Source organism: Petromyzon marinus, chromosome 6, assembly GCF_048934315.1.
Source record: "Petromyzon marinus isolate PM22_M1 ecotype Great Lakes invasive population chromosome 6, UKy_Petmar_22M1.pri1.0, whole genome shotgun sequence".
Lineage (NCBI taxonomy): Eukaryota > Metazoa > Chordata > Hyperoartia > Petromyzontiformes > Petromyzontidae > Petromyzon > Petromyzon marinus.
In genome coordinates, this window is record NC_133672.1 from 14601584 (window position 1) to 14623837 (window position 22254).

At 44.3% G+C, this 22254-nt stretch overlaps 1 protein-coding gene across 1 annotated transcript; it reads left to right on the top strand.

Moving 5' to 3' along the window:
* The first annotated feature begins 545 nt into the window (after positions 1 to 545).
* Positions 546 to 21407, top strand: ADSS2 (adenylosuccinate synthase 2). The gene is made up of 13 exons (XM_032948550.2): positions 546 to 928; positions 11246 to 11348; positions 12334 to 12396; positions 12498 to 12548; positions 13083 to 13149; positions 14335 to 14442; positions 14646 to 14727; positions 15554 to 15680; positions 18200 to 18354; positions 18950 to 19074; positions 19442 to 19539; positions 19661 to 19810; positions 20375 to 21407. Exons 1-13 carry the CDS (start codon positions 743 to 745, stop codon positions 20425 to 20427), a joined length of 1368 nt encoding a protein of 455 aa, XP_032804441.2. The 5' UTR covers positions 546 to 742; the 3' UTR covers positions 20428 to 21407.
* Positions 21408 to 22254: the final 847 nt, after the last annotated feature.

Here is a 22254-nt window from a genome sequence, read left to right on the forward strand (position 1 = left end):
AGAAACAACACAGAGAGGGAGACACACAACATAGATACACAGAGACCCAATGCCTCTGTGTCGAGGCTTTAAATAGAGAGGGAGGGGGGGTGTTCCTTTGCTTTGTTTGGCGCCACATGCATTTACACACCGTGTCAACCCATACGGGTTACCCGTATTCTTGTACAGGGAAAGTGAGTTTTTCAGGTCCGTACGGCGCACAGCCGTTTCAATACGGGCAACAACAAAAAGAGTTCTATTTGTTTGTGTTTCTCCCTTGTGATGGGATTTTGTAGGATTAACGTTGAGATTTATAAGGGCACGGGTTGACCAAAAAGGTCTGCATTTGTCTGTAATAAGGTAGAGCACTGATAAGGGGGTTGACAGGTATGCATTTATATTACGGGGTGGGCCCAGTCTCACTGACATGTGTGAAAAAATAGCTTTACAGCTCATCGAATTCCTCCAGTATAAATACAATATTCAGATTCTGATTCACTCCCCCCCACTCCAGCCCCGATGCGCGCCTTCTGCGTCGTGACGTACGCTACGCGACGCGATGACGTCAAGCCACCGCCCCACGTCCCCGTTGCGCGGTGACGTAGGGGCGCACCATCGACCCACGTTGGCGCCAAAATAGCAACGCGACGCCGGGCTGAGGAGACTGACGGGAGCGGTGCGGAGGGAGGAAGGAACAGGACACGGGAAGGCAGCGGCGGTGACGACCACGACAACGACTTGAAGCGCGCATTTTACCTCAGCGATGGCCTCAACCACGGAAAATCGGCTTAATGGCGAGCAGGCCACCGACTCTCCGGCGACGAAGCGGCCCCGTCCCAGCCTGGGCAACAAGATCACGGTGGTGTTGGGCGCGCAGTGGGGCGATGAGGGCAAGGGCAAGGTGGTGGACATGCTGGCCACGACGGCCGACCTCGTGTGCCGCTGTCAAGTGAGTTTTTTTTGTTCCCTCCCCCACCTCCCCCCCCCTCTCTCTCTCGTCACCTCGGCAAAGCTAGACACTTTAAATGCCTATGAACATATGAGCTAACTTACCGAGCGGGGCGAGAGCGGTGACTTGGGTTTGGGTTCACCTCTCACATTTGAGGCGTCCGCGCTCATCGGCGCGTGACGTCTCGCGAGCGGGTTTATTTTTCTTTATTTTTTGTTTTGTTAATTTGCCTCGACCTTTAGATTGTGCGCGTCGAGCGCGATACAGTTTGCCGAGTTGCTTGGTTTTTTTTGCTCGCTGTTTTAAAAGAGTCGCTCGCTTCACGCTCGCCCGTAGCCTAGGCCGCGCCTCGAGGACCCTCAATTACCGCCGCCGCGGCCTCCTCGTCGTCTTCTCAGTCCCGTGCCTCCCCCCACCCCTCACCCCCTCTCTCGTCGGCACCGATACCTCTCGGCGGGGCTGTGAGCTCCGTTGTAGGGGCCCCCAGACGCGGCCTGGGTTCGTTCGGGGTTTATTTTTAGGAGCCTCCGAGAGCGGAGTTCGCCGGCGCTGGGGTCGATGTGACCTCCACACCACGCGAGCGAGGCCCCTTTCACACCACCCGGGGTCAGTGGCTAGGTTATCCCGCATCTCTCGTCTGCCCGGGTTAACATTCCCTCCCTGCCCGTGGGGGGTTAGCGCCGGGTAATCGTGTGATCCGCGAGTGTGCGTTGAGAGCAGTGCTAGGTTGTCGCGGTTAATTTCTTACGCCTTGCTACGGGTTAAGCACGTTTTCTAGAACATTCTCTCCGTGGGCGGTATATCCGGTTAACATGAAGGCCTATGCACGTTTATCACGGGTGAACCATTACTGGGTCATCACCCGATAACCTTCATGTTTCTACGCATAGGTCCATCACCTTAACCGCAAACGTTAATATCTTTGCGCGTTTATAGCGATGCTTACTCCATTGGGTTTATGATTAGCTATCCCGAAGACATTTGGCTCTACAGTTTTACATTCAGTGCATTATTGCAGGAAACTGTAATTAGCACATGCATGCAAAATGTATCTTCTCGAAATGGTATATGTGAAAGTGTTAACGCCATAAAACTTGCAGTAAAGCGTTCACTTTCACTGCGTCATACTCGGGTAGAGTGTCGGCAAACACCGTTTGAGTTGCATTGAATTAATTCGGACGTGGTTAATCAAATGCTGTATGTGTAGTACGTGTTCCCTTGGTTATTACAGTAATACATCCAGATTCACTGCAACGCAGTCATAGGTACAAGGTGTGGTGGATAGGTTATATGCAACCCTGCCACATTTCATGAAACACTTTGGTCATGCGACAGCCGAGAGCGCATTGACGTTTTGTCCTGACACGCAATCATGTTCTTCCCATTAAATGCCAAGCCACGTTAAATGTCACGCGTTAAATTCAAGTGCCGTGAAACATGTCTTTTTATCCCCTCATTGTATACTTAGAACAATGAAAATAGTTACGTCGTATGCCGATAAATCTTGTAGAATCTAAATAATTGTTTTTAAGAAGAGTCCTCAGGAAATTTGGTCGCAACTCGCCCATTTTCTGTATTTCAGTCATGGCAGGAAACCAGTCATTCAGATGTGACTGAACTCTGGTTCAAAAAAGCAAGTGAGAGCCAGTCTGATCGGGCGTGGGCCTTATTTTAACGCCACCTGATACTCTTAAGAACCCAAAATCTGAAAAGGCCAAAGTCGTGGCCGTGTCTGAACAACCCGCAGGGACCAAGATATCAGGTTGCACCACGCGCCCTTTGGACCAGTGTCCAATCACCGCTGACCAAGTTGGCTAGCTCTTGCAACTTTTAACGGCTGATAAGACCCATAAACAACTACATAGAGTACCTTTCTCAGGTGCCATCATGCTATTGCCTCCAGATGCGTACGACATGCTGACAGGCATTTCTTCCAGTTGAAACGGGAAAAATGGTTGTGTATGTACGTGCATTTGTAAAAGACAAAACGTTTTACGGAATTGCTTGAGTTGCTTCCCATAAGGAGTTTCATATTTACGTGGTATTTTTAGGTTGTTGATAAACCATTGCTGCAAATACGAGTCACCGAGGCCTAAACAGCCTTGCCTCTTGTAATAATCTTTGAAGCAATGACAGTTGTAAAATGTTGTACCTGTGTTTTTTTTTACTAACTAAATATCACGGCTTATCTTCACACGTTTTACAAACACGAAAGTGCACTTTACATATGTTCTATTGTTGTGCTTAAACCCCTGGGTGGGTTTAGAAAACTTTTAGGTCCCATTTTAAGAATTAAAAATAGTGCTTTTACACATTTTAAAGCAGTGTTGTAAAAACATCCTAGCCTTTGTAAATGTGTTGCTAACTAAATCATTATGATTAAATGAGCTACAAATGGTTCTTGCTCCTCAAGAGTTGAACATTAGTTGCAGAAAACACTGAGTAAATTTTCAACAGGTGCATATCACCTACTCTGACATGGGTCGGAAACATTGACACTAACAAAGAAAAATAAACAATAGCCTAATGCTGCTCAAATTAACGTAGAGAGATACATGCTTCACATTACATTGAGGCAGATGGACACTTTAAACGAGAGAACAAATGCAAATTAGAGACATCCTATTAAACGTAAGTGGGCTTGGGCAAGGCACATCACTAGAACATGTATGCATTTTTTACTTCTTTCGCACCTTACTGAGCCAACTGTGCTAACCGTTTGGTCGAGACTAGTGGCAGTGGCAACCAAAGGAGAGAACGTGCCAGGTGGATGACCACAGCAGAGATGGAGTGAGATCAGCTCATGCAGTAACTAGATTGGTGGATTCTTAATATCATGAGAGACAGTGATGATGAGTTGAGACTTTCATCAACAAATGGATAGAGCATGGCTGAGCATGTTATAAAGAGCCCATTAAGATAAATTATTTTTCATAGAAGACTCAGATTTATTCAGGTACAAAAGTAGCAAATGCATAAATTAAACAAAGAACATCTATCCAAACAATAAACAATGTTAAATCATGCACTATAAAACAAAAATAGCTCCATATATGTTTTTTTAAATATAATTTTGAAAAATATTTACGTTCATGGTTTCTAAATAATTGTCTTAATAGAATATAAAAAGTGTCCGTATGAAAGCAGTCTGGCATATATGTACGTTGAACGTCTTTCGAACCGTTCATAGCCATACGTGCTAATCGGCAGGTTTCCCAATGAATCTACAATGATTTCTACCCCTGGCTGACCATAAATGCGTGCAGTAAATCTGAAACTTGCAAGCAAAAAGCAGACCGCGACGTGATATTCATTGCATCAATTTATGTGCAATTTGTAAGGCCGCGGTGACACAGACTTATTTCATTTAAAGGTTATAATAAATTGTTCTTCATGACGTCCTTTTTATTTCTATGTCTCAATAGCGTTACGGAGGTCACGTGACGTGAGGGTTCTGCCTTTGTCGTGAGGGTTGACGCTGAGGAGGGGGGAGGAGGCGCCTTGCCCCTCCATGTGGAATGACTTCAGCCGCTAATTAATATTAATGGCGGGTTGGGGGGGGTGTCCATTTGGATGACGGCACCTCTTCATGATTATTAATGAGTTTTTTTTTCAGTTTTTTTCAGTTTATTTATTTTGGTATATCCCTGTGAGCCATTCGGCTCTTGAAACGGGTGCAACCACAACAAAAAAACACGAACAAGAAAAACATCTTAAAGTGACTATGTGACTGTGCAAACAGAAAATCCATGACAAAAAACAGCTAAATATTCCTGAAAAAAGCACGGTACACCAACGCTGTGTGCAAAAAATCCCAGTGGGATGCAAGTCAAACAACAACAACCACAAGAAAACTTAGATTAAGGCCATCAGTCTAACTCCGTAGTACAACAACACAAACATATCCAAACCAAAAAACTTTTCAAATCACCAAAAAATAAAGCCATAATTGCAACGTAACAGTGATCACAGGGACTGTGACCGAATTTTTACAATAAACTACATAAATAACATGTAACACTAAATCCTAGAGCCATAGCTGGCTGCATGAGTTACTCCACAACAACAGAAGCATCAGTCGGAGTATCAAATTTTTCAATGCACCTTTAAGATCAGCACGCTAAATCAAAATACAGATAATACTTTGCAGCGTCATCCGGAGCGAAACATTTTATTTTATTTTACTCCAATGAATAGCAGTGGCAGCTAGGGGTGTACAACTCCTCTAGAGCAGTTTTGAGAGAAGATCTCATTGGTAACGATTCAAGTTGCAGTTTATTGGCAATAGCATTCCAGACCCTGGGGGCATCATTGGCAAAGGCCCTTCCTCCAGTTTTTGTACGGCAATAGGGAATGTGAAGCTGGTAAATGAGCGAAGACCTGAGGTCAAATTTGTTCTTTGAAACAGAGAGGCGATCCAGCAGGTGTCTGCGGATTTTTTTGTAAGTACATCATGAATAAATAAGATCTGATGCACAAGCCGTCGAACATTAAGAGATGTTAAGTTTGACCCAATGTATAGATCACAGTGGTGAGTCCTATAGGGGCAGTTCAATGTAAATCTTAAGGCCGAGTGATAGATGGAATCAAGCTTCTTCAGTACAGTACTTGGGGCTGATATATATACGATGTCACAGTAGTCAAGTAGAGGCAGTATGGTAGCTTTTATCAATTCCAAACGGAACATTGGGGGGAAGCAGTGCTTGTGTCCATACAGAAAACTAATTTTTATTTTTGTCTTTTTACCAATATAAGTAATGTGATCTTCAAAATTCAGTTTTGAATCCAGGATGACCCGAAGATACTTATAGATCTTGACTTGCTCTATTTGATGATTATTTAAGGAATGTAATTGGGGAAAAGTAACTTCCTGCTTTAGTCCTGGTGAGAAGCATAGCACCTTGGTTTTGGAGGTATTTAAGACTAGTTTAAGAGCAACTAGCTGATGTTGTAGTTTGTTGAAATCACCCTGTAGCTTAGCAATCACGTCATCCGGAGAGTGGCCAGCAGTAATCAGTATCATGTCATCTGCAAAAAGATTTACCCTGGAATAATCCAGATCAGTGCCCAAGTCTTTGACATAAAGAGAGAACAAAAGGGGGCCGAGGATGGAACCCTGTGGAACCCCTTTTGTTATCTTAACACTGTTTGACCTCCAACCATCTGTGAATACAGTTTGGGTGCGAGAAAAGAGGTAATTTTTAAACCAATTTACTGTGTTTTTGGAAAAACCGAGGCAACTTAGTTTACTAAGCAGGGTGTTGTGGTCTACTGTATAAAAATCTTTGGACAGGTGTAGAAAAAGACAGGCACAGTACTGCTTATTATCAAGGCTACTGTAAATGTGAATCAGAGAGTCTAATGCAGCAGATGTGGTGCTGTATTTTTTTTCGGAACCCAGATTGTTTTAGATGTAGCAGATTGTTGGTGGACAGGAAACTGCTAATTTGGTAGGTCAATAATTTTTCAAAAATTTTCATCAACGGGGACAACATTGAGATAGGTTGGTAGTTATCTGGATCATCTTTAGGGCCCCCTTTGTGAAGCGGACGGACATAGTAATGTTTCCATTCTAGAGGAACTGATGCTTCTTTGATGGACAGGTTGAAAATATGGGCTATAGGTTTGTATATTAGGTGACCAACAGTTAATAGAGCAAAGACGGGAATACTATCTGCTCCGGAAGAGGAGGACCCTTTGAGGTAGGACAGCTGTTTCAGAACATTACTTTCGTGGATTGGCTGGAAACTAAATTTGTTTAATGTTTGGACAGGGGTGTAGGAATTTGCATGAGCAGGGGTGACTCCCAATACATTATCAAAATGATTACCAGCTTCAGAAAAATGAAGGTTAAAATTGTCAACTATTTTTTTGGGATCTGAAAACTATTCCCCATTTTGGTTAAGCTCAACGGGCAGATTGTCTGTTTTGGATGCCTTTTCAATACATTTGATTGTTTTCCAGAAAATCCTGGCATTTCCATGTGATTCCAGGAGAGTGGAGGAAAAGTAGGCATTTTTTGCATGCGTATTTTTTTGACGCATCTATTCCTTAAAATCCTGTATTCTAGCCAGTCATTGACCAAATTACTTTTCTGAGCACCTGCCCAAGCCTTGTCCCTAGTTTTCATGAGCTTTGTAATCAACGGATCAAGCCATGGTAGGCGGTTGGCTTTAATTTTAAATCTAACCAACGGAGCAAGTTTGTTAAGAATTTGAAGAAACGTGTACCTGAAGGTCTCCCAAACCGTATTCAGGTTGGGGATATCACAGACCTTGTCAATATCCGAGTGAAGCACATCATTAGTAAATGCCTGAGTGCCGAAGTGTCTCATAGAGTGCTTCTCAACCAATTTAGGGGGGGCTTTGGGTCTGGCTGATGATCTCACCCCAAAAATGGAGTGATCACTAGGTTATTACCCAGAACACCAGACAATGTGAAATTGTGAGGGGCATTTGTCAATAGGACGTCAAGCAGAGCTGACTATCCCGGATTTTTTAGGTTGAGTCTTGTGGGGACATTAATTAATTGAAACAGATTAAATTCATCTGCAAAATTTGTGGCCACGGCCGGCGGGTTTAGCCAATTCCAATTTAGATCACCCACTAAAACTATTTCACCTTTAGGGAGGCCCCCAAAAAGCTCTCTCAGTTGAGATGCAGCTTCAACATCCTTCCCACTAGGCGGTCGATAGCACCACACTACCAATATCTGTTGATTATTTGGGAGTTATTTTGAGAGCCAGACCTTCAAAGCAACATTTTTTAAACGAGTGAGCTAGTGAACATGCAATAGTATTACGAACATAGATGGCAATTCCACCTCCTTTAGATCCTCGGTCAAGCCTAAAAGGTTGTAGTTGTCAATCGCAATCTGCAAGTCATTGACGGCAGGAGTGAGAAATGTTTCTGTTAGGCAAAAAATGTCCGGGTCAAGATTTGCCACTTCTAGTTTTAGTTGACTTGATTTAATGACAAGCCCTCTGATGTTGACATGTAGAACACCAACACCTTTCCTGCCAAAAAAATCTACAGAATTATACAAGTTCTTTTCATTTGGGCCAGGATGAAGCTCAATACCACCCAGAAATAAGAAAAGTAGAATTAATAGTTTGCACAAGTATTTTCTGTGAAAGGATGAAGAGCGGCGAACCTTGGACAAATAGTAGTAGCTCGCAGATGGTGTTATTTTTAAGAGCAGAATGAAGTTTGGAAGCAGTGCTGGTGAAGTAATGGGACAAAGATAGGGTTTAAAAGGATACAATGATGGAGTGTAGAAGTGTCTATGAGCTGTTTCATTGGCAGGTGTAGTGGCAAATCGAGCAACAAGTATGGACGTAAAGTAACGAGGGTAGCTGTTTGTAGAGTTGAGTGTGGCACTAGATATGGCCGGGAGGGACAGCAGTATAATACACAGCCGGATAATTGCCATCTCTAAAATATCCGGGGTAAACACAGATTAACACATGAGCAGAAAATAAAAATATATACTTGTAGGCCGAGCGCGAGAAAACGTCTTACCGCACTCGTCACACATGCACGGCTTCTCGCCCATGTGCTCGGGTTGAACAACGCCCCCCCAGACAGGGACAGCAGATTTTTGGCTGTTGTGGGCTCGGCTGAACCACTTGCACCACCTCCTTTCCCCGCCGCAGGATGGTGCTCGAGCTAGCCCTCCTTGAGCTCAGCCCACGACTGGAATGTCGTTTCTTGGCCTCTTGTGTCTCTGCCGCCCGACCAGACGGCCCCACTGAAGTCCACACAGGGGACTCTTCATTCACGACCCTTGGCCGTCTTGACGATCTCCGTGAAGTTTTCCAGGAACATAGCTTAGGGTCCGTCGCAATGTTGCTTTGGCAGGAACACAGCTTGGGGTCCATGGCAATGTTGCCTTGGCAGGAACACAGCTTGGGGTCCATGGCAATGTTGCCTTGGCAGGAACACAGCTTGGAGTCCGTGGCAATGTTGCCTTGGCAGGAACATAGCTTGGAGTCCGTGGCAATGTTGCCTTGGCAAGAACACAGGTTGGGGTCCACGGCAATGTTGCCTTGGCAGGAACACAGCTTGGGGTCCGTGGCAATGCCGCCTTGGCAGGAACACAGATTGTGGTCTGTCGCACTATTAACTAGGCCTCACTCAGGCTGCGCCATGGGCGTGATCAACCAGGCCTCCCTCAGGCTGCGCCAGGTGCACGATTTACTAGGTCTCACTCAGGCTGCGCCAGGTGCACTGTCAACCAGGCCTCACTCGGGCTGCGCCTTGTGCATGATTAACCAGGCCTCTCTCGGGCTGCGCCTTGTGCATGATTAACCAGGCCTCTCTCAGGCTGCGCCAGGTGCACGATCCGCCAGGCCTCACCCAGGCAGTGTCATGTGCACAACCAGGCCTCACTCAGGCCGCGCCACGTGTATGACCAACTATGCCTCACTCAGGCTGCGCCTTGTGCATGATTTACTAGGCCTCACTCAGGCTGCGCCAGGTGCACGATTTTCTAGGCCTCACTCGGGCAGTGTCACGCGCACAATTTACTAGGCCTCACTCAGGCTGCGCCATGTGCGCGATTAGGCCTCAGGCTGCACCACGTGTATGATTAACTAGGCCTCACTCAGGCTGCACCAGGTGCACGATTTTCTAGGCCTCAATCAGGCAGTGTCACGCGCACAATTTACTAGGCCTCACTCAGGCTGCGCCATGTGCGCGATTAGGCCTCAGGCTGCACCACGTGTATGATTAACTAGGCCTCACTCAGGCTGCGCCAGGTGCACGATTAGCTAGGCCTCACTCGGGCTGCGCCACGTGCACGATTTACTAGGCCTCACTCAGGCTGCGCCAGGTGCACGTTCAGCCAGGCCTCACTCAGGCTGCGCCAGGTGCACGATTTACACGGCCTCACTCAGGCTGTGTCATGTGCAGTACTACCTAAGCTTCACTCGGGCTGCGCCACGTGCACTATTAACTAGGCCTCACTCAGGTTGCGCCAGGTGCACGATTAACCAGGCCTCACTAAGGCTGCGCCACGTGCACTATTAACTAGGCCTCACTCAGGCTGCGCCAGGTGCACAATTTACTCGGCCTCACTCAGGCTGTGTCATGTGCACTATTAACTAGGCCTCACTCAGGCTGCGCCACGTACACGATTTACTAGGCCTCACTCAGGCTGCGCCAGGTGCACGATCAGCCAGGCCTCACTCAGGCTGCGCCAGGTGCACGATTTACTCGGCCTCACTCAGGCTGTGTCATGTGCAGTACTACCTAAACCTCACTCAGGCCGTGCCACGTGCACGATTAACTAGGCCTCACTCAGGCTGCGCCACGTGTACTATTAACTAGGCCTCACTCAGGCTGCGCCAGGTGCACGATTAACCAGGCCTCACTCAGGCTGCGCCAGTTGCACGATATACTCGGCCTCACTCGGCTGTGTCATGTGCAGTACTACCTAGGCCTCACTCAGGCTGCGCCAGGTGCATGATCAGCTAGGCCTCACTCAGGCAGTCATGTGCACGACCAACCAGGCCCTACCCAGGCCGCACCAGGTGCACGATCAACTAGGCCTCACTCAGGCTGCACCACGTGTGCGACCAACCAGGCCTCACACAGGCTGCGCCAGGTACACACATGAATGCGCATCACCACACTATCACACACACTATCGCACACCTACAGAGTGCACATCACCACTCCATCACACACACGAACGCAGAAGTCCCTCTCGTCACGACCACTCTCACACGGCTCACTCACACAAACAGCTCACTCACACAAACGGCTCACTCACACAAACGGCTCACTCACACACGGCTCACTCACACACACGGCTCACTCACACACGCAGCTCACACACAGCTCATTCTCACTCACATTTTCACATATTCACGCACAGTTTACACTCACGCAAAACAACTCGCGCTGCTACACACGCCGCCGCCACGCAGTGGGCATTGTCGGGGGCTGTTTGATGTGGAGTGACATCACCTGCTCATGATTATTAATGAGGGGGGGGGATCCATGTGGAGGACGTCACCTGTTCATGGTTATTAATGAGGGGCGCTGGCGGACGTGGAGTGACGTCATGCACGGGACACACAGACATTCTTGGCTCATAGTAGTAAATGTTTTCGGGCCAATAGAAAATGTAAAATGCTATATATTTTTTATTATACATTTGTAAACAAATCCGAGCGCTTTTGTCGACCGTAAACGTGGACATACAGTACTGTATACCATACTCAACTGTTATGCGGTGCCACACTGCTGCTGACTTTGAACTTGTGAGACATTTACATGTGACCGTACCCAAACCTCACTGTGCTGCGTGCAGGGAGGAAACAATGCGGGGCACACAGTCGTCGTGGACTCGGTGGAGTACGACTTCCACTTGTTGCCCAGTGGCATCATCAACAAGAATGCCATCTCCTACATAGGTGGGGGCTCATCACAGTACATATTTTGTTAAAGTTAAGTGAATTTATATAAATCAATGAGGATTTCATTACCATGAACAATAGACCCCCAAAGAAATGTGTATTTTGCAAAGTCATTGCCTCTGAAACAAGTGTGTTATTTACTTTAAAGGAAGTACAGTCCTGTGTGGTGGAGAGCATGGTAACCAAACAAACGGCATGGCAACATGATTTTCTTGGTTACTGCTTCTACTCGAGCATATTGACAACAAAATCGGCAGTAATAGTAAATTATCACGTGAAATGGATCTAACAAGAAATAATGGTCATCCTTTGTAGACTAACAAAGGCCATATGAATGTGTAATTTCCACCAGTGGCTCGGCACTGGCCATGGAGGTGAGCCTGACCCAATGCTTGCTTTGACCTGATAACAAATCCAGGAGTGTATATGAAATAACCCTATGCGCTAATTGTGGCCTTTTAAACATATTTGCATTGGCCTTTGTGTGCATTCAGTATATACGAAATATGTCGACAAGTGCGATACAATGGAAAAGCATGTATATTATGGTTTGTTTTGGAAAAGTAGATTTCAAAGCCATTATTGCTGTAGTAACATGTGTCTGCCTTCCCTTGGCTGCCAAAGGATTGTATCACGTGTATGTTATATTTTGAAACACAACCAGCCTTTGCACTTGATGTGGTGTAGAATTACCAGCTGTCAGGAGGGGAGTGGCAGGAAAATTAAGAGGGACTGGCCAATCTGCAGTAACAAATTATCTCATGACACTTTGAAAGGTATTGACCTTTGGATGCTTTATCTCCACAGTTTCACATGTCATAATCATTATCCACTTTCATCTATATGGGGTGTCTTGTGGATGTTATGAAATTCTTCTCTGTGGATGTCAAGTACGCCTTGCATTTGTTTTAAAGCTTTTTTGTGAAAGGAAAGCTAAGTGTGCAACACTATCAAACAGCTTTTTTATTTTCCATTTATTCAGGAAACGGTGTTGTCATCCATCTCCCTGGCTTGTTTGAAGAGGCAGAGAAAAATGAGAAAAAAGGTAAAGTGCAAGCGTTGATGGGTATTCACCAGAATGAAGTGAATATCAGTGAATATTGCTCTCATAATTGTTTATTGTGTTCTTACTTTCTCTCTGATCAGGTCTCAAAGACTGGGATAAAAGGCTTGTCATTTCGGACAGGGCCCACATTGGTAAGTAGGGATATTTACATATGCATATCCTGTAGTTGCACATTTCATTGCATTTTAACTTTCGCAGCGTTCATGATAACGATGACCTGCAGATTGACGTGAATACTTTTCCAAGAAACGTCACATTCAGATTTTAAATGACGAGAAAACCCATTTTAACAAGTCTCCCGCCTGCATAAATTTTTCTATTGTGATGAGTTATCTCATAATTTACAGATTTCTATTTATTGCAAGTGCTTATATGGTCCTTCCATTTATGGGGTTTCCCAGAGACATATATATGGCAGCAGCGAACATTTATGCGAGTACTGTACTGATGAGTCCCAATGAGGACGAAACCCGTCTGTTTAGATGGCCATGTTTTCTAAAGTCTTTGAGTTGGTGGTCTAAATGACAAAATGGCAACGCATTAATTTATATTTAACTCGTGGTCTGGATAAAGGTTTAGTACATGCAATGCACACCTGTGCGTTTAAAAAGCTATTAGATAACCATGAATGTGACGCCTTGCGCTGTTCGTTCTTGTTTTGACAGTGTTTGATTTTCACCAGGATGTGGATGGCCTACAGGAAGTACAACGCCAATCGGAGGCTGGAAAAAAGTGAGATTTGGTGGTAGAGAAAATTGGCGAACAAAGTCGTGCAATGTTTGGTTTGAAACGGAATAAAAAGATCCAATTTTATTTTTGCATATTCACTGACGCAAAGCACGTAATCATCAGCTGCTGAAATATTGTTTCCTACGCTTCATGAAATAGTAGCCACAGCTATTATTTGCATAAATCTATAAAAAAACTATCTGCAATACTGATAAGGTTAAGAAAACGTTATTTGGCAGTGGTGCATAATCACAAATAACAAGTCAATCACACTGCCTTAAAAGGAATTTTTTTTTTTGTGAAACAATAAGCAACATAAAGCTTTCGTGACTGCAGGAATTCATATTCTATCTACGTGGCTTTGCCAAAAGACCCAAATAATGTAATAAGCAACGTTTCAGGCAATGCGGTTTGTGTGCTATTAAATAGGACCATTTCATTAAACATCACCTATTGTATATTTTTACTCTTTAAGGCAGTGTTATTGGTGATTGTGAGTTTCTTTGATAACATGGTTATTGCTTTCTAGCCTCTTATAATTTGTAATATGGAGCAACTTGGCCCGTATGTTTAAACTTCTTTCTCCCACCGTATGTTGTAAACATTCCACCTATGGGATCGGCGAACTAGCAGACCTTTTTTATGGCTTATTTGTGCATAGGGACAATTTCACTAAAAGGATCTTGAATAATGAGAATAACAGTCAAAATTCTCTATCATATTTCTTTGTATCGTGCACTCAATTGCCCATGCTGACTTATGTGCAGTTCAGTTTCATGAATCAGACTGCTCTACATATACTTTCCACTAGGTGGCGTAAGTTCATTACAATTATATTCTTTAACCAGGAGTGAAATAGTTTAATTAAATATTTTTTATAAGTGGTACCACACTAATCTGAGGCTAATGGTGTATAACTTTTGAAATAACTACACTCATTGATACCATTGTGTTGAAAAAATAAGTTTTCAAAGTGAGTGTGCACACCATTTCTCAATAATTTGATTAAGCCTTTATCATATCTAGCAAAAAAAAGTGGTAACGTTTCGTTATGAGCTTGTACTTTGCTACATTTTAGAGTGGTTGCGGTTGATAAAATGTGTGGCTCTGCTGTGATCATTATAGCCTGTTGTGTGCCTGTGCTTGTGGTGCTGTAAATTAATACCAGCTTTGGCTCCCTGCTCCCAGCCTGGGCACCACCAAAAAAGGCATTGGGCCAGTGTACTCGGCCAAGGCTTCCCGCAGCGGCCTCCGCATCTGTGATCTTCTGGCAGATTTTACTTATTTTTCTGAACGGTGAGTTCTTCATTAACGGCCCGCTCCACAGTGGTGGAACAATGGCCCTGATGTGTGAATCAAGTTTTTCGGTTCCATTGTGTTTTGTTCAAAGACTAATTTCTTGAAAATATATTTTTAAGTGATCAAATTAAGTAAGTTTCCAGTTTTTACTGATTGCTTTGTGCTTCGCTGTTACTATTAATTATGTATTTGCTGTATAGGTTTAAGGGCCTGGCACGGCACTACCAGACAATGTACCCTTCTCTGCAAATAGACACAGAGGACCAGCTGAAGAAGCTCAAGGTGTGCTTAGCAGTTTCCCATTAATTCATTGTTTGGGGGATTATTGTGGAATTCTAAATCGTGGTGAAGCAGTATGTTTAACCTCACTGATATATATATTTGCATGTGGTTGGTACAAAATGTCCTTCAAAATGAAAATTTGCTGTTCCACAAAAGGCTGATTATGGCAGAAGATGATGTGGACATTCTCTTGTTTAAGAACAAATTCAGTGATGTGCAGGAACAGTGAGCCAATATAAAAGGCTAAGCCATGATGCAAATTGTATTCCTTATGAAAAGAACACTTCACAATTGAAGCATGACATTTTAAGTCCTCATTTTTGTTATCCCGGCTGTCCAAATTTCCTGCAATGTGCCTGATCTCATCTGATCTCAGAAGCTCAGCCTGGATAATGTTTGGATGGGTGACCACCATGGGTAAAACAGATATAATAGGCTGTGAGGCTGTGTGGTGGATAGCAGAGCAGAACAATACATTGTCGTACTGTACTTAAATGCTCCCATGTATGTGGTCCCTGCATTCAACTCGCACTGACCAGCTTGGTGAAATATGGTCAAATAACCCATATGGCCTACGCAGCATAGACAGTGCCTTGCACATCAGTGGGGGTAGACTATAAAACTAAAGGGTTTTTTTCCCCCCAGGTAAGGCCCACTGAGCTATATAGCTCTTTTTCAGAAGCCACTTTGGCCTCAAATGGTTGCTCAATGAAGTGGCTTATCACGTGGGCATTTATTGCAGCCAAATACTCTTAAACACATGTTTCAAACAAAAAAGGGCTATACATATATTACCGGCACAGTTGCTAATTGTTTCCATGCACAGGTGTATGCGGACCGCATCCGGCCCATGGTGAAAGATGGGGTGTACTTTATGTATGAAGCACTGCACGGAGAGCCCAAGAAGATCCTGGTGGAGGGCGCCAATGCTGCCCTTCTCGACATTGACTTTGGTATGGGAATGGGACTTCGGAGGCGGAATTCCCCTCCGTAGCTCTTCAGCTGCATCTCCACAGCTTACAAAAACATTTCCATAATTACTGCAGTTTACTTAACCAGGTTAAATAGATTGCATATTTTTTTTTCCCAAAGTTGATCCCAATAGCGCTATTGGTGTAATGTCATGAGGCAAAAGATCCATTCGGATCCCTCATAGAGCTGTGAGCTCTCTGTCTTGGAGAATGGTCCACCAAAGCAGAAACCACTGAGCCACCTTTAAGATCTGGTTCATTAGGAGACTATCCACTTACTACTTCAGAAATGGTTTAGTCACAATGGGACGCCTGGATTCGAACCCAGGTTCTCAGAAGTAATGGTCTATATGTTTAAATTATGACTTGGGCTATTGCACATTATGTCACAGGTTCAGTATTAATTTCAGAGTGTTTTGCTGTAGTTTATAATGCTATATTTTTCAATTGTACATTTTTTTGGGTTCTTTTGTTCTTCGGAGATAGGGAAAAAATGTTCCTTGATGCTCATAATTCCAGCTTGCAATATATTTGCACCTTACTGGTGTGCATCTCAGTTTTCCCAGGTTAGTGATGAAAGTGAGGCACACGTACGTAAGAGAGCACATTAGAAGGCGGTGTCTTGTTCTGTACAGTCATGACATTTTACTGGCAGCGTTGTAAATCACCACACTCCTGTTTGAGCTGTCACTGTCTCAGCAGCTGCTGAGTGCCTATGAGTCTGTGTTACAGCCAGGAAACTGCAGGGAGTGCTGTGGTGGGTTGAAGCTCAGAAGATTAAATGTTTTAGCAGGGCAGTTCTCGGTGGGATGCAATCCTAGCCACTGCTGTAACCTTATGCTTGAGCGGCGGAGCGTTGTGAATCGGTCAAGAGCTGCTGCAGTAGCAGCAGCGAGGCGTTGTTTTGCACGATGGTGTGCTAACATTAGGCAAAGTGTCCGTGGGAGTGGATTAGGAGGGCACACGACTGATTGGCAGGGAACATGTTTCTGACCCTTCCAGCTTCTAGGGTTTCACTCGGATTCTGGCCCCTGCTGGAACATCCACATCTGGCCAAAACAAGCCATGAACTTTTAAAAGGCATTAGGCCATCAAATATAAAAAAAAAACCATTACGGTATATTTAAGCTTAACGCAACATTGTTAACTGCAGATAAAGAGAGATGCACTGTTTTCACATCGCCCTTAAGACCTTTGGACAAAGGGAATTACAATTCAGGCATTTAGGTTTCAGATAAATGTAAGTTTGTAGCTGTGTATAAGTGAATACAATTTATGAGCTGGTCAGAGCAGCAGGCACCCTTTAGCGAACTAAACTTGAAGAGCTTTCCACAACAGCAAGTTCGGAAGTTCTGCGGTACATGGAACAGAAAATTACCACTTGGAGTGAACATTATGGGCCATTTTACAATGGCATTTGCATCACACCTCCCTTCGACGGACTGTTTATATGCATGTGCTCTAGCAGGCTGTTAGAAATTAGGAATTTTATGGGTGTCGTGGGTTCTCTTGAATGTGAAACCAACCGGAGATTTTCATAAAGGACCACATAGCTTAATGATGCCGGTAAAGATGGCTGCATTATAAAGTTTTTCTCCAGACAATATGAGCCAAACAATGCTCGGTTAACAGCACAGTGCATTATAAGAGGCCTGCATGCATCGCTTTACTTAAATGCGAGCCACGGATATAAAAAAAAATTAAAACAACTTTAAATGTATTACACACACTTATCAACATGTTCACAGAGGTTATGATGCCTTTGTGCATTTAAACTTTAGTATACGTTTTAAAATATAAAATGACCAACTCGCAAAGCTTTTTATAATGTAATATACAACTGCGTCAGAAAGCAATCTTATTCCATCCGGTTGCATGACTTCATGAAAGAGTACCATCAATATCTGAAGTCTGGTGGACAGTCTTGAGGTGTTGATGATGAAAAAAACAATGATGGTTGTGCATGTTCATTTTGACAATCATCAGCAAGGTATTTATATGCAAGTTCATTTACACCACTGTCAAAGGCTATGCCGAATTCCAGTGATGTTTATATACTGCTTTTGTACCACAATGTTGGTTGCCTCTGAATTCTCAACACAAACCTGAGTCTCATTATATTTAGACAATTATTGGTGTTAAGACAAGTGCTGTAGTACCATCAGGGTGAAACTAGGCCACTGGGAAACCGGGTTAGCTAGCCCAGGAATTGCACTGCTTCGCACTTGGTTTAACTTAACTTCAGTCTGCTGGCAGCTGATTTAAGTGGTGCATGGTGTGTAACGTCTTAATTCCAGGACGGTCTAATCATGCAATGTTACGGTTGCCCAGTCCGACCCTTAGTAGCCTCACTTAAATTATGTAGTCCGTACTATTTTTTTTTACAATCCTACACTGATTTTGAGGTATGCGCTTCCCATTGTCGTGGTTTCAGTGGTGAAATAAGAAATAAAAGCGTTTTCCTTGTTGAACCCTGTGTTCCATTCCCACGGACGTTACAGGCACGTACCCCTTCGTGACATCATCCAACTGCACAGTCGGTGGCGTGCTCACGGGGCTCGGCGTGCCGCCCCAGAACGTGGGCGAGGTCTATGGTGTGGTGAAGGCTTACACCACCCGCGTCGGCGTTGGCGCATTCCCCACCGAGCAGACAAATGTGAGCGCTTCCCACTCATTCTGGCAACGCCGCTCCCGTCTCCTGCCACCTCCCGAGTCGTTTGCATCTGGTTATTTTCGAGTCACAACGGGACACTGGGTTCATTAAACGAAATGCCTTTAAAATGTATACATTTACAAGAGTTTAAGCATGTGAACACATTACATACATATGAGCTTTATAAATGAAAGCCCAATGAGGCAATAGTCCTTTGCAGGGGGCAACCTTGTATGGAAGCAAAGAATGTGCAGTACAATATTTCTTGGCGCAGAAAAAGATACCCTTGCAAGAATAACCTCGGCACATTAAAAAGTAAAGACATTGTCATCGTAATGTAAATGTAGTATATGCATGCAAGAATAAGCAAACGTACCCTTCAGCTATACGTTTTACACAAATACATTGGAAAGGTTCAGTGATCTGATGTAACACCAGCTGCGCTGAACCATCCGGCTGCCCCCGCAACAGAAAGTCAATAAAAAAATGTACATGGAGAAGTTGCTGATATAAGTTGCCTGCATTATGAAAGGGAAGGGACTTAGAGTCAAGGTTGGGTTGCTGCTTTTCATCGTTTCTGTTTGTGCTGGGCTCGCAGGATGTGGGCGAGTTGCTGCAGACGCGCGGCCGGGAGGTTGGCGTGACAACGGGTAGAAAGCGACGCTGCGGCTGGCTGGACCTGGTGCTCCTGCGCTATGCCCACATGATCAACGGCTTTACCGCGTAAGGAATGCGCCCGAGCGTGACCCGAGGCCTCACTTGTGTTGTCTGAGCAATGCTACCATGCAGCAGCAGCCAAGCCAAAGTCTATGGAACGGGGGGGGGGGGTGGCGGTGGAGGGTGGGGCTGAGAAAAGATGGGCAGACGGAAATCATACAATAGTTGAAGTTATGATGCTTAATGAAATTTGAGATTGAATATTATTTTGTTTATTGTTTATGCAATACAATGTGATTCATGAATTAGTTATTAGCTGCCTATTAACCTTTGTAATTGTGTCATTTCAGTGAAATGTTTAATATTTCTTTCAGCTGATCGGCTTGAGGTGGTGTGTAACACTTGCATGGCCTACACTACTCTTTCCTACCAGGCTGGCTCTGACCAAGCTGGATATCCTGGATGTTTTCAGCGAAATTAAAGTGGGCATCTCGTACAAAATTGACGATAAACCCATTCCTTATTTCCCTGGTAAGTAAATTCTGCCGCTGACACTGCCTGTTGGACAAAAATATCACAGATTCTGACCGCTGCCTTCTTCGAGTGCAGTACGAGCTCTTGACTCATTGTAAACACGGCCGTGTCCGAGCAGCCAACCAGGAGGTGTTAAACAAGGTGGAGGTGGAGTACAAGACGCTGCCGGGCTGGAACACATCTACAGCGGACGCACGCACCTTCGAGGAGCTCCCGGCGGCCGCGCAGAGCTACGTGCGCTTCATCGAGAACCAGCTCGGCGTGCCCAGTGAGCCCTCCGCCCGCTACCGCATCGTCCCTCTGGCATTGTCTTAGGCCACATTTTACCCGCAAACGATTAGCATTGCATTTATTGCTCGTATTACAGGCTTAATTCAACCACGTAACGATTTTCTTTTCCACTTGTGCGGTAATTGGCATGTGGTCAGTGAGTGGTGTACATGGGGAACTACATGCCACATGAGGCTGCTCATGTGGGTATGTACGCACAATTACACTCATTGTTTGGTTTGTGTGGCATCAAAAGTTTGACTCCCGCTGATGATTGTTTAACGTGCATTAAACTGGTAGTTAAAAATCCCTGTAACCGTTATTCACATAAGGCAATTTCAAACCAGGTTCACAGTGTACATTGTGCAAGGCTAAAAATTATTAATCTGAATGCAAAATGGATTTACACAACGTGGGCTGCAAGTCACTGCAAACATGACCTCACCTTTAGATCTCCACCGTCACTAAATGAGAAATAAAATGTGTGATCCACGTGCCACGTAATGGCAGTAGGCTGCCATCGCGGTGTGCTGATTGCTGTTTGTGATGTTGTGTTGTGCAGTTAAATGGATCGGCGTGGGGAAGGCGAGGGAGTCGATGATCCGTCTGTTCTGAGGAGGTGGCGCTGCAAGCTGTTCCGTGCAGCTGGTTGTAGCTGGGACACGCGGTGCAGCCACGGTGCAGCGAATGGTGGTCGGGTTGGCCAGCAATGCATGCGACTGCACGTCTTCACATTTACAGGTGTTGACAGAGCATTGAAGAGTTTAACGCTTGGGTTTTTGCATTTGTTGCTGTACAGTGATGTTAATACGATGTCAACGTTGTGATTTCAATCGTGGCTGCATTTGCAGTGTGCCTAAATAATACTGGCTACAGAGATGTGGACATTTTGCTATTATGCTGCTACATTTTAGTCAAAATGTTTTAAACGCACAAGGAAATTTCAGAAATAAATTAACACGTAATCCCTTAAGTTGTAAATGAAAAACATGCCTTTTAGTTTTAAAGTTAAATTTTAATCCTGTACAGTCTCTTTGTCAATATTTTGCCAGTCTATATTAAGCCAAGTCTTGAAGTGGGTTCTTGCCTTACGTGACTTTAATGCTTCAAGATCTTATTATGTCCAAGCTTGCATTTGCAGACATTTGTATTCATGCAGCAAAATAGATTTTTGTTTAAGCAAGAAGGAAATATAGCACTTGCAGTTGTAAGTTATATCATACATAAACTTGAGCAATTCATCAGTTGCTAAATGTCATCTATGTGTTTGTAAACATACTGTTTGCGGGACTTGAAAAAACACCACAAAGTACACTGCTTGTTTTGGGACCAGGTCCTTCAGACCTCGACAGTCCTGCATTTCTCACTCACTGCTGTATTTGTTAAAATTGCGTTACCTTGTACACTGATGCAGCAACTAACATTTGTGCTCTTGTAAATTTTTTCAAACTTTTCCTCATTATTGAGCAAGTTTTTTGATCACAGGTAACTTGGAGGCATTGGTGGTGATCTGTATTGTTTGGCTTGAGTGGTGACACCTGTAGCACTGGGAATGAATTATACCTGAACAGTAAAAAATGTGTGCTTTTCCTTTATTTGCTGTCTTGATATGATGGTTTTGATTTGTGTTCTGTTATGCTGCATCCCGTAATATTGCTGCAGGGGAGCGACATTCTCATTCAATGTGGTTAAGGGACAGGGCCATTAATTTTGCAATTTTTACCCTTTGAAGTGTAAAGCACTTGCTGGAATATCTTGCACCAAGGGCTCTTTATTTTATTCATAGCTCACCAAAGTTATAGGAAGCATGAGGAAAACAGTCATTTCATTGCTGCGAAATGGCTGCAATTCTACGTGAAATGAAGCACGCCCTGAAATTACAATGGATTGACAAGCCGGTCTGTAGCACAACCTGTCCTGGCCATTGCTGCCCTGTCTGTATAGCCTGAACAACTTCTACAAAGCCAAGTTTTTGAGTGCTCTGGCATATTGGAATTGTATTATACAGCTTTGGCTCGTAGAACCTTTTTTAATTCAGATGTTTTATATGACACCATATATTAAGCTCCACGAAAAAGTAAATCTTGCGTGGAAAAATTGCATAATTCTAATACCTGTAGTCTAAGCTATGTTTTTCGTTGCCTATAAATGTTTCCTCGTTCCGTTCTGGGGTAAGAGAGGCGCCCAGGTTGGAAACGGCTGATTCACAGATAGCCAGTAAATACTGATTGGGTGCCAAAACAAGTTGACGTTTTTTTTACCAAGCATTTGACGAATTGCCGGGTTGCTCTTGAATTTTACCTGTGGTAGCATGGCCACTGCACATGCGGGTGTGGGGGCGGGGGAACCACAGGTTGATAGCTGTGGAGTTGGGCTGACCCGGTGGTAGCATTTGTACGAAGGTGAAGATTTTAATCACCGATCTTCAGCTTAATGAAGACC

Excerpts from the sequence above, each read along its gene's own strand:
- ADSS2 (XM_032948550.2), top strand. The coding sequence starts at position 743 with ATGGCCTCAACCACGGAAAATCGGCTTAATGGCGAGCAGGCCACCGAC. Across the intron at positions 13,150-14,334 it reads CAATCGGAGGCTGGAAAAAA|CCTGGGCACCACCAAAAAAG; the intron begins GTGAGATTTGGT and ends CCCTGCTCCCAG. Across the intron at positions 18,355-18,949 it reads TCCCCACCGAGCAGACAAAT|GATGTGGGCGAGTTGCTGCA; the intron begins GTGAGCGCTTCC and ends CTGGGCTCGCAG.